General features: G+C 39.5%; 1 protein-coding gene across 3 annotated transcripts in view; it reads right to left on the reverse strand.

The window, feature by feature from the left end:
* The window catches only part of nbeal1 (neurobeachin-like 1), a 283,397-nt gene extending 262,227 nt beyond the window's left edge, over positions 1–21,170 (reverse strand). For all 3 annotated transcript variants that reach the window (XM_063051669.1, XM_063051668.1, XM_063051667.1), the window contains exon 1: positions 20,906–21,170. In XM_063051669.1, the coding sequence (XP_062907739.1) occupies positions 20,906–20,956 (51 nt within the window). In that variant the 5' untranslated portion in view covers positions 20,957–21,170. The remainder of the gene's footprint in view (positions 1–20,905) is intronic.
* Positions 21,171–21,395: the final 225 nt, after the last annotated feature.

Consider the following 21,395-nt stretch of genomic DNA (forward strand, 5'->3'; position numbering starts at 1 on the left):
ATCCGCTTTGTAATTACTACACTAATTTTCCTCAGGTGCGATATATATCTTATCTGTTTTTAATGAATTCTTAAGAGTAAATAGCCCCTCTCTGTAAAGGTCCAACAGTATGGTAGAACCAAAAAGACAAAAGAGCTTTCAAGACAAGTCAGAGAAAGGACAATAGAGAAGCACAAATCTGAACAAGGGTACAAAAACCATCTCAAAGGCACTGAACAATACCTTGGAGTTCAGTGCAGTCCTTCAAAAAAAGTGGAAAAATATAGAACCACAGCCACCACCCTCAACTTAGTCGCCAGAGAAGAATGGCACTTGCAAAAGAGGCTACTGTGACCCCAACAGTCACTCTGAGCGAGCTGCAGAAGTCAGTAGCTGCAACTGGAGATGAGGTTCATGGCTCCACAATCTCAAAGGCCTTGCATAAAAAGGATATTTATGGAAGTGTGACAAGAAAGAAGCCCTGGCTAAAAAATAAAGCAGATCCTTGCTGATAAAGACCTTGCAAAGTAACACCTGGAAGATACAGTAAAGATGTGAAAGAAGCCCTTGTGGTTGGATGAGACTAAAGTGGAACGTTTTGGCCACAACACTTGTGGCGTAAATCTAATACCACGCATCAGTCAGGTAACACCATCCCTATTGTAAAGTATGGTGGACCCCCATCATGCTATGGGGATGCTTTTCAGCAACAGGGACTGGAAATCTGGTCAGGATTGATGGGAAGTTGAATGTTGCTAAATACAGAAAGATCCTAGACAAAAACCTGCTAGCCTCTGCCAGAAAGCTTAAACTAGGTGAGGAAGTTAAGTCTTTCAGCAGGACAATGACCCAAAGCATACTACCAGAGCAACCATAGTGTAGTTTCAAATGAAGAAAACTGATGTCATTGAGTGGCCCACTCAGAGTCCTGACTTAACCTGATTGAACATCTCTGGCAAGACCTCAAGATTGCAGTCCACCACTGCTCCCCGACTACCCTGGCACAGCGTGAGCAATTTGGCAAGGAAGAATGGGCAAATCTTGCTCCATCACATTGTGCAAAGCTAACAGAGGCTTATCCAAAAAGACTACTGGCTGTAATAGCTGTGAGAGGTGGTTCAGCTAAATGCTGAGCGAAGGGGATGAATATTTTTGAACTGCTGACACTTCAGGTTTTGAATTTTTAGTTTTTCATGTTTTACAATTTTCCCTCTGTTTTGGGCTCTACTGTGAAAAAGGAGCACGATTCACAAAAAAAAATTCTCAGTTAAATTGATCAAAATCCCTGGTTGTAATGTGAACAAAGGGTTGGGGGCTGACTACTTTTACAAGGTACTATATCAAGTTTTTCTTCATATTGGAACCTTTACAAAGTTTAGGCTTTGATTTGGGATGTGAGCAATCTACAATACCAGATAGCTACCGGCACAAAATCACTAATCCAACAGATTCCAGTTACAGCACAGTAAAAGTATGTGCAAAATCTATGAGACTGGAATAAAAAAAAAATTATTGTATTCAGATCATTATGCTGTTGTCAACAACCCTAATCTTTCAACCTTTTGAAAGAAAATTCATTACTACTTGGGGGTTAAATCCAAAAGACAGAAGTTTCCATGAACTGGACAGGTTTATGGTACCTTTTGTAAACATGATTGAAAATGCAAATAAGGGATGAAATATTGTTGTTTACCATTTATCTACCATCTGCACTATATGTACATGGCTAACTTAACGTTTTATTTTGTACGCAAGCGGCTGTCAAATACATTTCACAGACTATCAAGCTCTCAAATCTGCTGAACAGCTGTAGATGCCACAAATTCTTTGCATAGAAGAAACTAAATAAGTCTAAACCTTAAAAAACTGGAATGAAAAGCTACTACAGAATCACCATGGAGAATATTTGTAGGACAACAAGGTGGTGCAGCTAATAGAACATGCTCCCTCATGGTATCTTGTGATCAAACTTCGGGTGCTGTCTCTGTGGAGTTTTCACCTTCTCCCTGTCATGCCTGGATTTCCTCTAGGTGTTCCAGTTTCCTCCCACGTTCCAAAGATGCAGGGGTTAGAAGGTTAGTTAGCTGCTCTAAATTGCCACAAGTATGTCAGTGACTAGTAGAATCTAGGGGGTTTAAAGTGAATATGGGAAACATTTTTAAAAGTGTGATTGATTTAAGGTTAATGCAAATTACTAACAAGAGAAAATCTGCAAATGCTGAAAATGTGAACAACACACACAAAATGCTGGAGGAACTCGGGCCCGAAACATCGACTGTACTCTTCCTAGATGCTGCCTGGCCTGCTGAGTTCCTTCAGGCATTTTGTGTGTGTTACTATAATGTAAATTATTGATCATAGACTCAGTGGGCTAAAGAGCCTGCTGCTTCCATGCTGCAACTCTCTGTAGCTCTGAGTTTGTTTGTGATACCCAGTTGAGCTGTAACCATCCTCCTACCATTAACAAATTTTATCCTTTGAAACAGAATCCATGGCCAAAATTACAGTTATATCTCCCAATAAGGTGTATTTCTCCAGTAATATTTACAAGGCAATCGCAAAATAAATAGTTCTGCAGAAAACTGCAGGAGTGGAGGAAGGTTTATAACAAATTATGTTGACGACATCAGTTCCAATTATCTACAACAGCACATTGCCAAATCAGAAGAGAAGCCCGGGCAATTTAAAAGCCAGGTTCAGGATAAGCTACAGGAACTAAACTCAAAACTAGCATGTCCTACTTTGCGGTCAATCAAGACCTTGCTATGATTCTGATCATAAATTTAGCTTCTTAATCTGACTGAATTTCATCTCCTTTGGCACTAATCAGACAGGCACAATGGACTAGCATCAGAAAGACTGCAAATATATTTTTGTTGCTCTCCATAAAATTGATTCTAAATTACTTCATTGGCTATAAAATACTATGATACCTCAAGGACTAGAAAACCACTATACATCATTCACAAAGACTCCTACACGCCTGCCTTTCCTTTAGGATTCAAAACGTACCAAATGCACTAAATGTAATCTCATGGAAACCACATCTTTAAGTGAGGCACAAAGCCTCCAGTACTAGAAGAACCTCAGGAGTTTTACCGATATGTCAACTATAATGGAAGAGCAGTTATCAGTTGTCTAGCAATGCAAGTGTAGAATAGGCTAATCCCACAGCAAGTTATAGAGGTTATACTTTGACATGCCTCAAGACTGTGGAGAGAACCAACTTTCTCTTTTCATCTTGTCTACAATCAGCCTTGCCTATCAACCAAAGCCACACGAGTTAGCTAGTCATTTGCTGTTTCTGGGACCTTTCCCTACAGAACAGCGGCTAAATGTCAAAGTTAATCCATTCACTATAACAAAATTTGGAATTCTCCAAGTGTGTGAGAAAATAGTCAACAATTGCAAGTTTTTTTTTCCAAAATGAGATGATTTTAATTCAAATCAAATTGCTTTATGGTTCTTCTATTTGATACCCAATTTAAAAACCACATTTTAATTTTAATTCTTGCCTTCATTTTTGCCTCAACTGGGCCAACCACACAGAACACAAGAGCTCACTATTCCCTAAACATAGGATAATCAACTTCAACATGATAAGCATCCAAAACCATAGCTGGAGAAACAGAGTGACAGGGCTTCACTCAAATTCTCCCTCTAGTGACTAAGAATCAAGAGAATATCACATACGGAACAACCCCAGGTTACAGTAGGTGTCCATCCCAAAGACTGTTTGTAACCTAGGTAGGTTGTAAGTCAGAAATGCAACTGCAAACCAAGTACTCTCCTAAAAGATGCTATAGGCCAGCAGAAACCAGCAAATTCATCCCACCAGTCTCCCAAGCATTCATGTGTATAGGATGTATATGTCAAACCTAACCTGTAACAGTTTTGCTGACATAAATTGGTCATTGTCTCTCTGATCACTGACACCATCAATGTCACTCAAAAAACACTGGGAATTATTGAACATTAAAAAAAATACTCATTAGCTATATTTCATAGATAGTGTTCCACAATGGTCTTCTTCGGTAATCAAATCAAGCTTGTTAAGTAAAAATGCCAAGAAGAAACCTATGAAATCTAAAACACAAGAGATTTTTCAGATGATGGAAATCCAGAGTAATACACACTAAATTGCTAGAGGAACTCAGCAAGTCAAGCAGCATCTATGGAGAGAAATAAGCAGTTTAGGCTGAGACCCTTCTTCAGGACTACCTACAGTCATAGAGAAGTACAGCACATCTAGTCAATGCCAAAACCATTTAAGCTGTCTACTCCCATCAATCTACACTGGGACCATAACCCTCCATACCTCCACCATCCATGTACCTATCCAAACTTCATTTAAATGTTGAAATTGAGCTCACATGCACCACTTGTGCTGGTAGCTTGCTCCACACTCTCATGACCTTCTGAGTGAAGAAATTTCCCCTCATGCTCCCCTTAAACTTCTCACCTTTCTCCCTTAACCCATTACTCTGATTGTAGTCCCACCTAACCACAATGGAAAAAGCCTGCATGCATTTACCCTATGCCCCTCATACTTTTGTATAGCTCTATTATATCTCCTCTCAATATTCTACATTCTAAAGAATACAGTCCTAACCTATTCAATCTTTCCTAATAACTCAGGTCCTCCAGACATCGTACTCTTTCAACCTTGTTTACATCTTTCCTGTAGGGAGGTCACCAAAAATGCACACAATATTCCAAATTAGGCCTCACTAACATCTTATACAACTTAAACATTATAGCCCATCTCCTGTACTCAATACATTGATTTATGAAGGACAATGTGCCAAAAGCTTTCTTTATGACCCTATCTACCTGTGACTCCACTTTCAACAAATTACTAGACAACAGGGTGACCCGTTGGGGCACCCTTTGAGAGAAGGGTGGTGCAATCTGATGTGACCAGAATGAACATTAAATTTTCCTGAATGCTATTGGTATCGCTTTGCTTTGGAAACTGAAGTAGAAAACCTCAGTTTATTAAAGAAGAACGACGCGTAGCAAAGCAAATATAGCTCCTCCTCGTTTAACGAAGAACACTTTTGATGGCATCATTTCTGGTTTACCTGCCACCCTTGTGCCTCTCGTTTTCATTCTGGAGATGTGCAGTCCTTTCATACCCCCGTCTCTTCATCTCTTCTGCTGTTTGCTCCTTGTCTCTGATCCTGGAGACATGCATTTCTCAGCTCCTTTGTCTCTTCCTCTTTCCTGTGCCTGTTTTTGTCATTCTGGACAAATTATGGACATGTATTCCCAGATTCCTTTGTGCTGCCATACTCCCCAATGCCCTATCGTTCACTGTGCAAGACCTATCCTGGTTAGTCCTACTGAAGTGCAAAGCCTTGCACTTGTCTGCATTAAATTCCATCTGCCATTTTCCAGCCCATTTTTCCAGCTGATGCAGATCCCACTGTAAGCCATAATTGCCTTTTTTGTTGTCCACTACATCCCCAATCTTGGTATTATCTGCAAATCTGCTGATCCAGTTAACCACATTACCATCCAGATCATAGATATAAATGACAAACAACAATGGACCCAGCACCGATCAATGTCGCACTCCATTAATCACAGGCCTCCAGTCAGGGACGCAACCATCTACTACCACTCTCCGGCTTTTCCCACAAAGCCAATGTCTAATCCAATTTACTACCTCATCCTGAATGTCAAGCGGCTGAAGTTTCTTGACCAACCTCCCATGCAGGACTTTGTCTACGTGGACTTTAGTAAGGCATTTAACAACATCCACTGCCTTACCTCCATCCACTTTCCTGGTAACTTCCTTGAAAATCTCTAAGATTAGTTAGATATGACTTATCATGCACAAAGCCATGCTGATTATCCTTAATCAGTCCATGTCTATCCAAATACTTATATATCAGGTCCCTTAGAATGCCTTTGAATAATTTTCCCACAATTGATGTCAGACTCACCAGCCTATAATTTCCTGGTTTATGTTTAGAGCCTATTTTTATATAGCTGAACCACACTGGCTATTCTCCAAATCCTCTGGTACCTCTCCTGTCACTAAGGATGTTTTAAATAGGGGCCTGGGAATGTATGCACTTGCCTCCCGTACGGTCCGAGGGAACACCTCATAAGGCCCTGGGGACTTATCCGCCCTGACTTGCCTCAGGGTAGCAACCACTTCCTCCTCTGTAATCTGTACAGGGTCCATGAAGTTGATGCACTTTGCCTCACTTATAGATTTTGTAGCTGTTTCCTGAGTAAATACAGATGCAAAGAATTCATTTAAGATCACCCCCATCTCTTTTGGTTCCATGGATGGATTACCATTCTAGTCTTCCAGAGGACCAATTTTGTTCCTTGATATCCTTTTGCTTTTAGACAGAAAGTAGATCCTTTTAGTCCTCTCCATAAATGCTGCCTGACCTGTTAAGTTCCTCCAGCATTTTGTGTGTGTATTATGAAATCCAGAAAGGCTTGAAACGACATGTGAAGTATATTTGGGATTTAAAAGCCAAAAACTTACATCTATTTCATGCCTCTTATGATGGGTCAAAGGACTTGGCAAAAAAGGAGTGTTTGAAATGTGGTCATTGTTGCAATGAGAGAAACAGTTGCCAACTTGCAATCTCAAATACACACCAGTGGAGTTCTGACAAGCAACACATTTCTGTTTGTTGATTGGGAGATAAGCACTAGCTAAAACACTGAGGTTAACTCTATAGTTTATTCAAAAGGACAAAATAATTTTCCATTTGCTGACCTGGGCATGAAAATTACAAATAAATCAACAAAATTGCCATCAAGAATTTTATACCTGTCGATTTCTATATCTGTTTCAAAACATTATTTCCATCCGACCTTAAAACATTTCGCTCAAATCTTTCTGCTCCTGTTAACCAGCATTATAAAACAGGAGTGCCTATCTTTAAGCACTTAGATATAAAAGACCAAAGCTGAAAAAAAACAGGCTTTGTGCAACCTCTAATTTAGTAACAATATATTAACCTTTATTTTGTTTGATGAAAAAGCGGACTTGTAGACACAAGCCCTCGAAGCAGTCAGGAGAGTCAATAAAAAACAAAGCACAGCTTAAAAGGAAACAGCCTTCTTTTATGCTCCAGGAAAGCCTACTTGAAACAGTAGAATGAATTGTAGAATAAGCAATTAATTAATTACTGAAATCCAGCATGCAAAATCGCTATCAACTCAGAGATTAAACTAAATCACGGTCATATATTCAAAGTCTGACTACATGGCTTCCTGCATTCTTTTTCGATGTAGTTAAACCAGAAAGTGGTGAATCTATGGAGTTCTTTGCCACAGGCAGCTCTGGAGGCCAAGCCTTTATGTATATTTTGGGCAGAGGTTGATAGATTCTTGATTGGTCATGGCACGGAGGGATATGGGGAGAAGGCCGAAGATTGGGGCTGAGAAGAAAACTGGAAAAGCCGTGATGAAATGGTGCAGTACACTCGATGGGCCAAAAGGCCTAATTCTGCACTTGAATCTTATGGTCTCAAATATAAATCAAGATGGCAGCCATGAAATTTTTAAATGAAGCCAATGTAAATTGTCACTGCATATATGTAAAACATGAAGCTAATCTACATTTAACCTCTGGTGTTATCAGAAATCACTTTCTACTTGGTTCTAGACACTTGGCATGTCTACTATTTGAATACACAAATAGTGCAATTGTGTTAAAGATTATCTAGGTCAATAAAGGAAAATTTGCTCTAATTTTGTGAATGACTATAAGAAAAAGTGTGCCCATTTGGGATAACTCAAAAACAACCAGGGTCTGGTTAGGTAATGTTCAAAAATTACTTCACTGAAAGATAGAAAAGCTGGATGTTTCAAAGTATTCTCACACTACGTTGGTAAATGGGACATTTCCATATTTAGAAATTGATTACTCATTTGAGGTGGAGAAGGTTCAGGGAGCAGGAAGCTAGGAATAAAAATTATGTAGGAATGAATTCATATCAGATCCATTTTCACAATCACGGCTTGCTCCCCTACAAATAAAGATTGCAATAATGGAGAGAATTTAACAAATTCACCTTGGAGCATGGTAGAACTAAAGAATAATTTAACATAGGTACTTAATTAAGCAGACAGTATATTAAGCTCATGAACATGTTCATCCATCAGCGCTTCTGACATTATGTCAAAAGTGTAAACTTGTACTTAATATGCATACTTAGTGATCCACAGTTTTAAATCTGGGGAGATGGAAAGTTAGAATCTTAAACTCATAATATATGCTGGAGAAAATGACTACATGCCATTTTAAGATTCCAACTGTTACTTGAATTGGAAGTTTAGAAAGCTTTGTAAAATCAAGACACAACTTTGTAATGATAAAAGGACTACCGTGCCTGAGATAAATGTGGAAATGATACTATACACAATAACAGTAAAGGTACTACATAGCAAAATGACAATACGTCAAATTATGGCAGCTTTTTCTTTCACATATTTTCAATTAATGGAACAGAAAAGTTACAAAGCAGAATTGAAACTTTGCACTGCCACACCATCGCATAACAGCAATTATAACACTGCCACATTAGGGTGGCATGTTAACGTAGTGGTTAGCATAATGCACCCTGGGTTCAATTCCTGCTGTTGTTTGTAAGGTGTTTGTATGTTCTCCCTGTGACCACGTGGGTTTCCTCCAGGTGCTCTGGCTTCTCCCCACAGTCCAAAGACATACTGGTTGGTAGGTTAATTGGTCATTGTAAATTTCCCCATGATTAGGCTAGGAATAAATTGGTGGATTGCTGGGCAACGTGGCTCCAAGGGCCTGTTCTACATTGTATGTCATTAAATAAATAACTGCAATTCCAAAGTGTGCTGAAACTTACGTCAGTTCAACACTGCCAACTGTGCTAAGGTTTCTCCAACATAGTCCTCCGCTCATAAGTTCAAGGTGAAAGGTAGTTTAACGTAATATAATCACAAACTTCAAGGCAGAAGCCTAAATTTATATTCTCATTTTCATACAGCATTGGAAGGCTTCCAGCCCACTAAAAGCTGCAATAGGTTCAGAATCTCATCAGTCACATTCACCCACTTATTGAGCGTAGATTTCTATGCTTCCCTCACTTTCAGCTAGGGCCATAGTTTTTCCCCCCCTCACATCACTCAACAACTATACGTAGCACATTTTTGAATGAATGGGATTCCCAAGCAACGCTCACTTAAATCAAGCAGTCTAGCAGCTCTCCAGAAAGGTCACAATTTTTTGTATTGAGTACCTAACGTGCTGACAGAGAGTGGTTGGTGCGTGGAATGAACTGCCTGAGTCAGTGGTGGAGGCAGATACACTAGTGAAGTTTAAGAGATTACTAGACAGGTATATGGAGGAATTTAAGGTGGGGCTTATATGAGAGGCAGGGTTTGAGGGTCGGCACAACATTGTGGACCGAAGGGCCTGTACTGTGCTGTACTATTCTATGTTCTATTTTACAGGTCTTTTTTTTATTCAAAAGAAACTACTCACAGAAGTTTTATAGATAAAAGTGCATGGCCTTCTTTACATTACTAATGCCATCTATACTATATATTAATAGTGTTGTCAAGTAAATAGATTCTGAGTGTCAAGTGCCAATGCCAACCTTGTGACCTCTATGGATAATGTATCCTTCAAGCATTTATGGAGCTTTCGCAGAGGATCCAACCCCTCAGAGTACAGATATGGTAGGTAATATACATCTATAGAATTTCAGACAACTAAAAATATCAGAAACGTCTCAAAAGAGTTCATGAATCAGCTTTGTCAAGGCTGCAATGAAGAAAATGCTGTAGTCAATTAGCATACAAAGTTTCACCAATAATGAACAGACAGATGTTTCTTCAAAGGAAGTGAGATGTGATGAGGTATAATTCTTGTCCAGGAAACAGGGAGAAGCCCTCCATTCAACCTTGTAAATTCGAACATACACCTTGCTAGAATGTACAACAAGCACCATGTTGTGATACTAGCCCACAATGGACAGTCAAGTCATTAAATATGAAGGAACTCAGCAGGTCAGGGAACATCTACGGAAATGAATAAACAGTCGACATTTTGACCAAGGCCCTTCTTCAGCATTGAAAACAAAGACAGAGCCTAATAATAGTTTTTCAGCAAATAGCCAAATAAAATACAGAACTAGCATTTATCTCATCTGGTAGATTAAAGTTAGTTCTAAATACACAACGTACCTATCATCACTGCATACAAATACCGTTTAACAAATCCAAGAACAGTGAAGTGAAAAACAATTTCTACTTACTCTTCCAAAAAAAAGTAAACTTTGGCATACATCCTCAACTATTAGATGTAGCCTTACATGAGTTTATTCTTTTATTCAAGATTAATTTTAAAAACTAATTTTAACAGTGATCAAATGTTCTCCTTGGCAAGGTAAATATTTACAGTCTAATCACTGTTTTCAGGAGGGTGAACCCATGAAAAGCATCGGTCCCAGATGGAGTACCTTGCTAAGTACAAAAGACCTGCGCTAATCAACTGGCTGCAGCATTCACTGAGATCTTTAACCTCTTGCTTCAGCAATCTGATTTACCCACCTGCTTCAAGCAGACTTCCATGCCTAAGAAGATGGTATCCTGCCTCAATGACTATCCCCCAGTAGCACTTACATCCATAGTGATGAAGTGTTTTGAGAGGTTGGTGACGAAACATATCAACTCCTGCCTAAGAAGCAACTTCGATCTGCTCCAATTTGCTTACTGGCACAGGTCCACAGCAGATACTATTTCATTGGCTCTTCACTCAACCCTGGAACATCTGGACAGCTAAGATGCATACATCAGGATGCTCTTTAACAAACACAGCTCAGCATGCAATGCTACCATCCCCTCAAAGCTAATCAATAAGCTTCAACATCTTGGCCTCAATATCTCCTTGTGCAACTGGATCCTCAATTTCCTCATTTGCAGACCCCAGTCAGGCCAGAATAGCAACATCTTGTCCGCAATCTCCATCAGCACAGGTACACCACAAGGCTGTGTGCTTAACCCCCTTGCTCTTCTGCTTCCTTTACACTTACGACTGTGTGGCTATGCAAACCTCCAATGCCATATTTAAGTTTGCTGACAACGCCATTGCCATAGGCTGAATCAAAGGTAGCGATGAATCAGCATATAGGAGGGAGACTGAAAATCTGGCTGAGTGGTGCCACAACAACAACCTCTTACCAAATGTCAGCAAGACCAAAGAGCTGATCCTTGACTTCAGGAGGAAGAAACTGGAGGTCCATGAGCGAGTCCTCATCAGGGGATCAAAGGCGAAGAGTCAGCAATTTTAAGTTCCTCAGTGTTATCATTTCAGAGGACCTGTCCTTGGCTCAGTGCCCAAGTTCAATTACGAAGAAAGCATGGCAGTGCCTCTACTTCCTTAATAGTTGGTGAAGATTCAACATGACATCTAAAACTTTTACAAACTTCTATAAAGGTGTGATGGAGTGCATATTGACTTGTTGCTTCACAGTCTGTTATGGAAACACCAATGTCCGTGAATGAAAAATTCCTACAAAAGGTTGTGGATATGGCCCAGTCCATCACGGGTAAAGCCCTCCCCAACATTGAACACATCTACATGGAGCATTGTCACAGGAAAGCAGCATCCGTCATCAGGGACACCCACCATCTAGGTCATGCTCTCTTCTTGTTGATTCTAGCCATAGCCAAAGCATTTCATCACCATATATGAGAGTGCTACTGAATGATGGACATTAAGGCAGCTCACACTACTCCTCTTGGGCACTAGTGTAACTGTTGTCCTCTTAAAGCAGATGGGATAACTTTACTTCCCCCACACTAAGCCGTTCCCAAAACTTATACACGCTTCATCTCATGTTCTCAATTCTTATTATTACTATTTTTTTCTTTCTTTTTGTATTTATACAGTTTGTTTCCTTTTGCACACTGGTTGTCCGCCCAGTTGGTGTAGTCTTAGTCTTACACACACACACACACACACACACACACACACACACACACACAACACACACACACACACACACAATAAATTTACTTTGAACCGTAAATCAAGCCCGCAGCATGTGTGGATTCAGAAACAGAGTTTGAGTCTCAGGTCATAGACCCTCAAGATGAAATGTCTCTCTTTCCAAAGATGCTGCCTGACCTGATTGAGTATTCTAGCATATTCTACTTTTGATTCTGATTTTCAGCTTCTACACTTTTATTTTCAAGATATAATATTAAATATAATCTTAATATATTCCATATATTGCAATAGTGAGAGAAGGATGTCCTGTACAAACTGAAAAAAGATATTTTCACTAGTAAACTGTCAATCTACAACAGCTTCTTTGCCATTCTCCCTTATTAAGATGCGGTTCAACTAATTTTAAATTTACTTTCTTCATCATGCATACCCTAGCTGTGTCCAACCATTTGACAAATTCCACGTAATTCCAACTAATCACCTGGAACCTCTTTGTTGCATAAAATGATACCAGCAGATTTCAAGCCATCCAGTTCCGTCAGTATAACCTCAGAAAAGCCGCAGGTGCAGATTCAACAGCAACTTTCAACAGGAAACCAAATATGATTTTGAAAAAGGAAAATATGCAAAAAGAACAATGGAAAGTGACTAAATGTATACACCTCTGTCTCTCAAAGAGACAGCCAAATGCCTTTTATTTGATTCCGTTGTTCTAAGATATTATGACAGAGTGACACAACAGTCCTTTGACATAATAGTATCCAAAATAATTCATATAATTGAAAAGTTCTTCACCTTTTCAGAACATATACAGTCCCGATGATGAACCACACTCTTGGATCTTCTGTGCTTTGGAGGACAATACATGCAGCTATTTGAGGAATTAATACAATTAGTTCAATCCCTGACATATACTCTTAAAATTGTTATCACCCTACGAAAGCTTTCCAAAAACCCTGGAATGCCGCTCTCCAAAATAGAGACTCTTCTACCAAATTCCTCTTGTGGAATATACTGCAGAAAACCTGCCCTGCTTAGAATGTGTTCTTTCTGAAACTTCGATGGATCTTATTCAAATTTCGGCAAAATTCCTCCGTTATGCTTAACAACGATATTATACATGATGCAAAATTTAATTTCTATCTATATCACTCAAGGCAAATTATGATTTAAACTTCAATGAAAATTCAGAGTTTACTTTCAGTACATTCTGCCTGAAAGGTTTTCAAAGTCTGGCCAGGCAACACTGCTTCCACCAAGGGGCTACTTATTCGTGTGTGATTTCTTTTGAGTATCAGTAAGCTGTTCTCAGGAAATGTATTTCAACAGTGTTCAGTCTGATCAGATACACACATAAACAGTTGACAGGGGTCCCCAACCTGAAGCAGTAGTGCCATAGCCAACATCTAAGACCCCCAAAGGACCAGAGGACAAGCCACATAAACTTGGTTCATTAGACAAGATCAATTCACTGGTTCAATTACTGTAAGTAATACTGAAAAGAAGAGATTAAAAAGATAATGAAGAAAGCTCAAAGACCTCAACATCATCTAATGTTCTTGTGGTTTCCCTTAAGAAGTTCTAAAGCTTTTAAGTCATGTCTATATTAATTTTCCAGCATCATATCTAAGGAACGACATTGTTTTAATCTATTTCTGTTTGATTTTACTACCATCATATTTTATGGCAAAGACAAACAACAAATTTAAAGACCCAAGAGACAGTATATACTGGAAATCTGCAACAGACAAAGAAGCTGGAGGAACTCTCAACAGGTCAGGCAGCATCTATTTGAGGGCAACAGACAGTCAACATTCCAGGCCAAAATCTTTCATCAGGACTTCAGTTCATTTCTGTGTTGCTGCCAACAACAGGGTTAGTTGCATTTTGAATTATTTCTCCTTCCTAAAGTTGTAATATAACACACCCAACTGTTCTAAATTCACTGCAAAATTATCTCCTTCAGCCTTTTGTGAGTGAAAACACCATTTGACATTCCAACCAATGGATCCATTGTAAACTGAGATTAACCAAGCTATGTCATTGCTCTAAGTTTCTCAATCATTTCTCTTTGCAATTTTGCCCCTCACTATGAACAAGTTTCATACTAAACTTCAGCTAATCTGCTGCTCTATCAAAGTCTTACCCCATTCAAACCTCTACAATGAACTGAACCAAACAAAACCACGCTAGAATAAGCTTTTTGCTGCTCTTGAAAATTGGATCTAATTTCTACATTACAAACTGTTTTGATTTAGGCTGTGAAAGGCATTTCATAAAATGAACCTGTTTTATTCCCTGTCCTCAAACACTTTTCTTGGAATAGAATAGTTGACCTCAGATTCAGCACTAATGCTATTAGCATTCAACGAAGGAAAGATAAGCCGGTATTCTACCACTCCGAGATGACACAGCTCAGCAGCAAATCAAAAGAGAGCAATCTCAAAAGAACAACCATTTCAAAGACACTTTTAATTATACAAATAATTTGTTAAACAATCTGACTGGGTCTATCCATTCCTACCTCACAAAAACACCCAGTACCAAGGTCTACAGTTAAATAATACTCAATATACTGTCAAGATTTTCAGGCTATATTATTGCTGATTAAAGTAATTTCTGGAATCAAAATACAAAAAAAATTACAAACAACAATGGTCTAACATAATGCGTATACTAATACTCTTGTCAGCTGAAAAGACACTGTTCAAGGCAGAATCAGCAGACAAAAGAAGAAATTTGCTGTAAACTGGTACCTGTTTGAAGACTTTGTTCAGCCACCGAGATTTAATACTGTCAGCATTACAATATTTGCACTAGTTTCAGTGATACTGAATGGGCTAAAGCCAATACTTCCTCTGCTCAAAGATATGCTGAGTATATTTCCATAAATCTTCACATTTCCCTTGTTGCCTTGCATTCTTTCCTCATCGGCTCATCTAATCATTTGATAGTTAGTTCAGATTATTTTATTTACTTAGAGATACAGTGTGGAATGGGCCCTTCCAGCTGTGCCACCAGCAATCCCGACTTTAACCTCACAGGACAATTTACAATAACCAATTAACCTACTAACTGGTACATCTTTAGACTATGGGAGGAAACCAGCGCAGCTGGAGGAAACCCTATGCATTCTACGGGGTAGGGGAGGACATACAAACTCCTTACAGAGGATGCCGGGATTGAATTTTGATGACCTGAGCTGTAATAACATCGCCTTAACTTCTACGCTACTGTGGCACCCTGTTATGGTAAGACATCACACCTGAGCCCCCATAAACATCTTCACACACTCAAAGGAGTTAGGATATCATGATCAGAAACCTGAAAGTGAAAATTTCGCTGTGGCTGTCATTTCTCTAGATAACACTGGACAACAAATTTTTTCAAAAGTGTTGCTTCCTCAGGATTTTTTTTTGTTTATGATAGACTGCTTGAAGATGAACACAAATATAATTTCAGACTACTTGTATCACATAGGAATTTGGAGAAACAACAAATTAACTTTTATTGAATATAATGTGTTTAATTGCATAATGGTGCTGATGCTTTGCAACAGTTCAACTAAGTTAAAAATATTTTGTTAATGATTTTCATTTGTACTCAGTGTCTGAGGCTTCTCGCTTCAGTGTTCAACTATAATTCACCAGCATTAATGGATTCCAGTTGCCCTGGTATCTTTTCTCCATGACCGCAATGTCCTGGTGAAATCTTTCACCATGCTCGTCACTACCAGCACCAAGATTTGCAGGGAAGAAGTCTAAATGGGAATGCAGAAAATGAATCTATAGTGACATGTTGCATTTCATGGTTTTATATGCTCGAAGCATGCTTTCAACCAGCTGAATGGTGCTCTGTGGATGCCAAGAAAAATTTCAACAACCTCCTTGAATGCTTTCCATGTGATTTTCTCCGGTCCCACTAGAAATTCTTCAAATTGCCTGTCATTGATGACCTATTTGGTTTGTGGACCAACAAAAATGTTTTCCTTAATCTTGGCATCAGTTATTCTGGGAAGCATCTGTCTCAAATATCAAAATCCTTCATAGACATTTTTGTGACTGGTGACAGCAAATTCCATCCTTACAGTCCTGAACCCAATAATTATTACCAAAACCTGTCCTGCCATGTAGGCCTAAGCATGCTTGGACAAGATATGAAACTTTCCAGCTTACATTGTAGGCAACATTTTAATTGACTTGAATTATGAATTGAAATAATAAACATAAGTTTATTAAAAATGGTGCGTGATAGGGAAATTTCATGGTGATTTTCATGATCAGTAGCCCAAAATTTGGCGGGAGGAGAGAGAGCAGCGCGCCATGCGTGTGCAGCCCTCCAGTGAAAAATGATATCGTATCTGTTAAATAGGGGCCGTGGACAATTCTGATTTGATGGAGACAGACGTGAAAGCAGAGAGGAACATCTGGAGAAATTTCTGAAACATCAGTTCGCTGCTGTTGTTACTGCGCGGTCGGGAATCTTCCGGAGGGAAGGCCTCAAAATCCCCAGCTTTGCCTGCTGTTGGCAATCGAGATTGAGGTTGAATCGTTCAGACAGAAATGGCGCTCAGTACTCGGTGTCGGAGAGCTGACTGGAGGCTCAAAGTTTTCGGATGACTCAGAGTTGGACTGTGGCGGGCATGGCAGGGAGAGTTGTTCTTCCTTCTCCCGTCTGTGTGAGATGTGGGACATTTGAGAGACTTTGAAATTTTTTCTGTGCTCATGGACTTTTCATCAAGTTATGGTATTGTTACACTGTTGTAACTATATGTTATAATTATGTGGTTTTGTTAGTTTTTTCAGTCTTGGTCTGTCCTGTGTTTTGTGATATCACACTGGAGGAAATATTGTATCATTTCTTAAAGCATGCATTACTAAATGACAATAAAAGAGGACTGCGTGTCTTCATAATCTAAAATTCATAAGACACACCTAAAGATATTCAGGAAGCAAAATCTTTGTTGTCCAGTGTAACCATTCTGTCAACTCACAACATAAAATGTATTCTTTTCCATATCTAAATTTGCAATCACATGGTTGCAACATTTTTCAATGTCTACATCTAATGCCAATCTTAGCAGAAAAGAATTAGCACTTGTCCTCAGTCTCCTTCAAACAATGCAAACAGGATTAAGCACCTTTATGATTTGAACAAGGATGTCATGGGAAGAATTGATGAGAAGATTGATCATCAAGAAGCAAACAACTTGGTAGTGCATAATTACAATGCAGAACTTGGTCACACCTTACACAGGACATGAGTAGTACAGCACAGGCTCACAACATTGTGCGGAGCTAAACTAATAATTAAATACCTAACTAAACTAATCCCTTCTGCTTATGCAATATCAATACCCTTCACTCTCCATGTTCATCTGAGAGTGTTCTATGCTTATCTAAGAGAATCTTAAGTGCTTCTAACATTATTTATCTCCTCTACCATAGAGGCCACTGTTAGTGAACTGTGATGCATACAGTCTGCATTATGTCAAAAAGATGTATTTTGTTCTACTCTGAGTAATTCAGTTAGTACTTAACCCTGTCTATTATGGCTGAAACATGGCACATAACAAATGAACGATTCTGGCAGAGATCACCACATCACTTTGAAAGCTCTGATACAAACATTATATGGTCTTGATCATAAAACAACAAACATTACGTGATCTAGAGATTGATTTAATTGGCTGTAACCAATCTAATTAAACATCTTTCAACAAAAAGGGAGCACATTTGACTATCATGTCAGAGAGCAACTATTTCAGAATCCTCTAATCTATCCCAACACCATCTCCAACAGCCTGCAATATACATTTCAAATCTATCAGTTATACAACTTCAACCCATCATGTCTTTGCTGACTATCTGTATTATCTATACCTATCCCACTTGCCAGCAATAAATCCACACTCCTCCATGCCTTGCTCATTCAACTGCCTGTCCAAATGCCTCTTAAATGTTGTTGTTATCTCTGTCTCCACTATCTCCTCTGGTAACTCATTCCAGACACCAGCTATTCTTGGTGCAGAAATTTTACCCCACAAATTTCTGTCTAGTTTTAAATACCCTTACCATGGAAAACAGATTCTGGCTATTCACGTCTCCCAACTATATACATCACTATCATACCACTTCTCACTTTGCTGCAAGGAATCTCCTGTGCAGTCTCTCCTTGTAACTCAAATACTCCAAACCAGGCAACATCCCTGTCAATCTTTGCTGTACCCTTTCCAGCTAAATCACGTCTTTTCTGTACTACACACAAAATACTCTAACCAATTATTTGTACAACTGTAAGAGGCATTCCAACTTGTGTGCTCAATGAAAGTAGGCATGCCATCTTCTTCACCACCATATCTGCCTATTGCTACTTTCAGGGAATTATGTACTTCTACACAGAGTACTCCATGTTCAACAACTTCCTAAGACTCTGTCCTCACTCTGTCCTCACTGTGTATGTCACATCCTGAACAAACTTCCCAAAATGCATTTGTCTGAGTTAAATTCCATCTACCACTCCCTTGCACACTTTCCCAATTCATCTACATCCTGTTGTAATCTTGGATAGCTTTTTTCACAATCCACAATACCAGCAATTTTGCTGGCACCTGCAGAGTTACTAGTATTGCCACATTCTCACACTACTTTATCCATTCCCTTTTGAAACTGACAGCCAAACACAGTGTGAAATAAATGGGCAGTTTTTATTTAAACATTATTCCTGGAATGTGGGTGAATGGACTATGTCAATCAGGATGGCTTTGTCCTGAATGGTGTAGTTTTATCAGCATCAGGAGCAACACTCTTTCAGATTGGTGCAGAATATTCCATCACAGTCTTGGCCTGCAGATGCTGGAAAGGTTTTGGTGAGTTTGTGTATGGCGAGTAGCAGCCACAGTATTTATGTGATTGGTACTGTTATGTTTTGGTCAATCATGTTTCCCAGGATATGATGGTGGGAACATATTTGTGTACATATGCGCTAGGCAATATATGCATGAAAATTTGTGCATATATAGCCGAACACAAATTTTCAACTTGAAATAATGAGTCCCAAAAAAGAAGTTTGCTGTTGACTGGCAGTGTGCTATTAGTGAGGAAATTCGAGGCTACAGCAAGAGAGCTAAGATGGATTAATGTGTTTCAGCTGCTTTACTAATGACTTTATTGATTGATCACTATTTGTGGGCGTTTTGCATCAATGGAGTGAAATGTGCATCACAAAACCAAAACCTCAAAGCCTGAAAAAAACATCAAATCTATCACTTCCATGTTCAAGGCCTTTACAGATCTATCCAACTTTCTCTTCAACCTCTTGTCCAATCTGATAGTCACACATAATAAATGATAAATAAAAAAATCACTCCAAATTATGCCAAGTCTGGCATATACAGGCCAAACAATTTTGCATTTATTATGCATCATCTTTATAAACACACTTCCATACATATGAGTGGATTTATCAGTCCGAAATTCAAACACCACACCTTCATGCTGACACCTTTACTAAAATACCAATAAGTTTATTAATTTAACAAATCTAAGTTCATAAGATTAAAATGATGCTCAGGTACGTATATGTTGGCTAAGTATCGGAATTCAAAGAGAACAGTTACTCTTCAGATGGTAGGAATGTACGTAGTGATGACCCTTGAGGGTCAGTGTTTGGGCTATTTTGAAACAAGGCACAATTTCAATTGTTTTGGATGACACAAAACTGAAATATTGTAAATGAGAAATGAAGTAACAGAAGATGTAAGTAGACAAGTTGCACTGGTAGCAGAAATTCAATACAGTATCATGAAATGCAAATCAATGCTTACAGATATGGAACTGAGACAAAGTAAACTAATTGGTACTATTTTAATGGAGGTAGAGGGACAAATACATCTCCTTCAAGTCTATAGGTACCGTTAAAAAGCTGATACGATGCTAATAAAAGCTAAATTGCTGAAGATTTAAAAGTTAACTTAAACCTCTATAAAACTAGTTAAGCCTCAACTGCATTAATTGCGAAAGATGTTAAAGCCTTAAATGTGGCACAGGAGATTTTCTAGAAGGGTAACAATAATCAAAGATTTGATTTATACACAAATTAAAAGTCAAGTAGATATTGGAAATCCGAAATAAAACAAAACTGCCAGAGGTGCACACACCAAGTGATACTGCCTTTGTTGAAATAGAAACACTTGATTTTAAGTTCACAATCATCTATTGAAAGGTTACTGACTTGAAAAGACCTTTCTCTCTACAAATGCTGTCAGCCCTGCTGAGCGTTCCTACAGATCCTTTATTTTTAATTTTAGTTATACATATGGTCTAGTGTTCTTCTTAGACCCGGGAGAATTTAGGAGAAATTTAACGGATGTGTCCAAAACACTAATATGTTTTGACAGTACAACTGTCGTTAATGGAATAAATGCCGTTTATTAAACACCACAGGTTTAAAATAACCAGCAAAGAATCAAAGTTTTGTATACAATTGTACACAAAGTTAAAATGAACTGGACTGTTAAATAAGGTGAAGGACAATGAAGTAATAAATAGTTGACAAAAATGAAACTGATTACGAGAAAAACAACAGGGAAGTAAGAGTAAATTCAGGTAAGAGTAATTTCAAGCTCTAAAGGATGAATTGTTGACATTTCAAGCGTTTTATTCCATTCTGACGGAATGTTCCTGCACTGTATATAAACTGTAAACGATCAGATGTATAAATGTACACATGCATTTAGTGTATTAAGCTGAGATACACAAAGTAAACAGCATCCAAGCATGCAGAATTGCCATGCCCAGTAACCGGGCCCCGAATGACCGGCTGCCCTGGTGTCGTAGCCCCGCCTCCCCCCTCTCCTCCTACCGGGCCCGAGATCCGGGCCTTGGGCGTCATTCCCTGAATCTCCCTCGCCATGCCAGTCAGTCCCTGGGACTGTACCCTGCGACCCCGCCTGCTCACCTTGGCGCAGTACAACATCCAAAGCTCGTACAGCCGCTCGGCGGTGGCCATCCCTTCCCCGGAGCGCCGGGATTCGGCTCTGTCCCTCAAGCTGCTGTCACGTCCGCCTCACAGGACAAGTGCTCCATGAGCCGGATCGGAGCCTGCCCGAGGGCGGAGGTAGGGGGCGCCGGGTTCCAGGGAGCGGCGGCAACTCTGCCACTGCTCCACTCTCGCCCTTCCTCCCTCTCCACTGCGGCCGCTCGATTCCGACCCGACCCCCTGGTGACTGAACCGCGCATGCGCTCCATCGACCAACCGGTCGCGCCGCCCAAAGCGAGGCTCAGGTGGCCGTGGCTGCTGTCCAGGTGACAGGTGTGTGCGGGGCTCAGGTCACACGCAGGTAGATGGTGCCGTGGCGGCGCCTCTGTAGAGCCGCGTTCTCGGTAAAACTTCCAATATGTGCAATGGGAGGCTTAGGAAGTCAAAACTTCGGGAAAGAAGAAGGAAA

Source organism: Mobula hypostoma, chromosome 6 (genome assembly GCF_963921235.1).
Source record: "Mobula hypostoma chromosome 6, sMobHyp1.1, whole genome shotgun sequence".
Lineage (NCBI taxonomy): Eukaryota > Metazoa > Chordata > Chondrichthyes > Myliobatiformes > Myliobatidae > Mobula > Mobula hypostoma.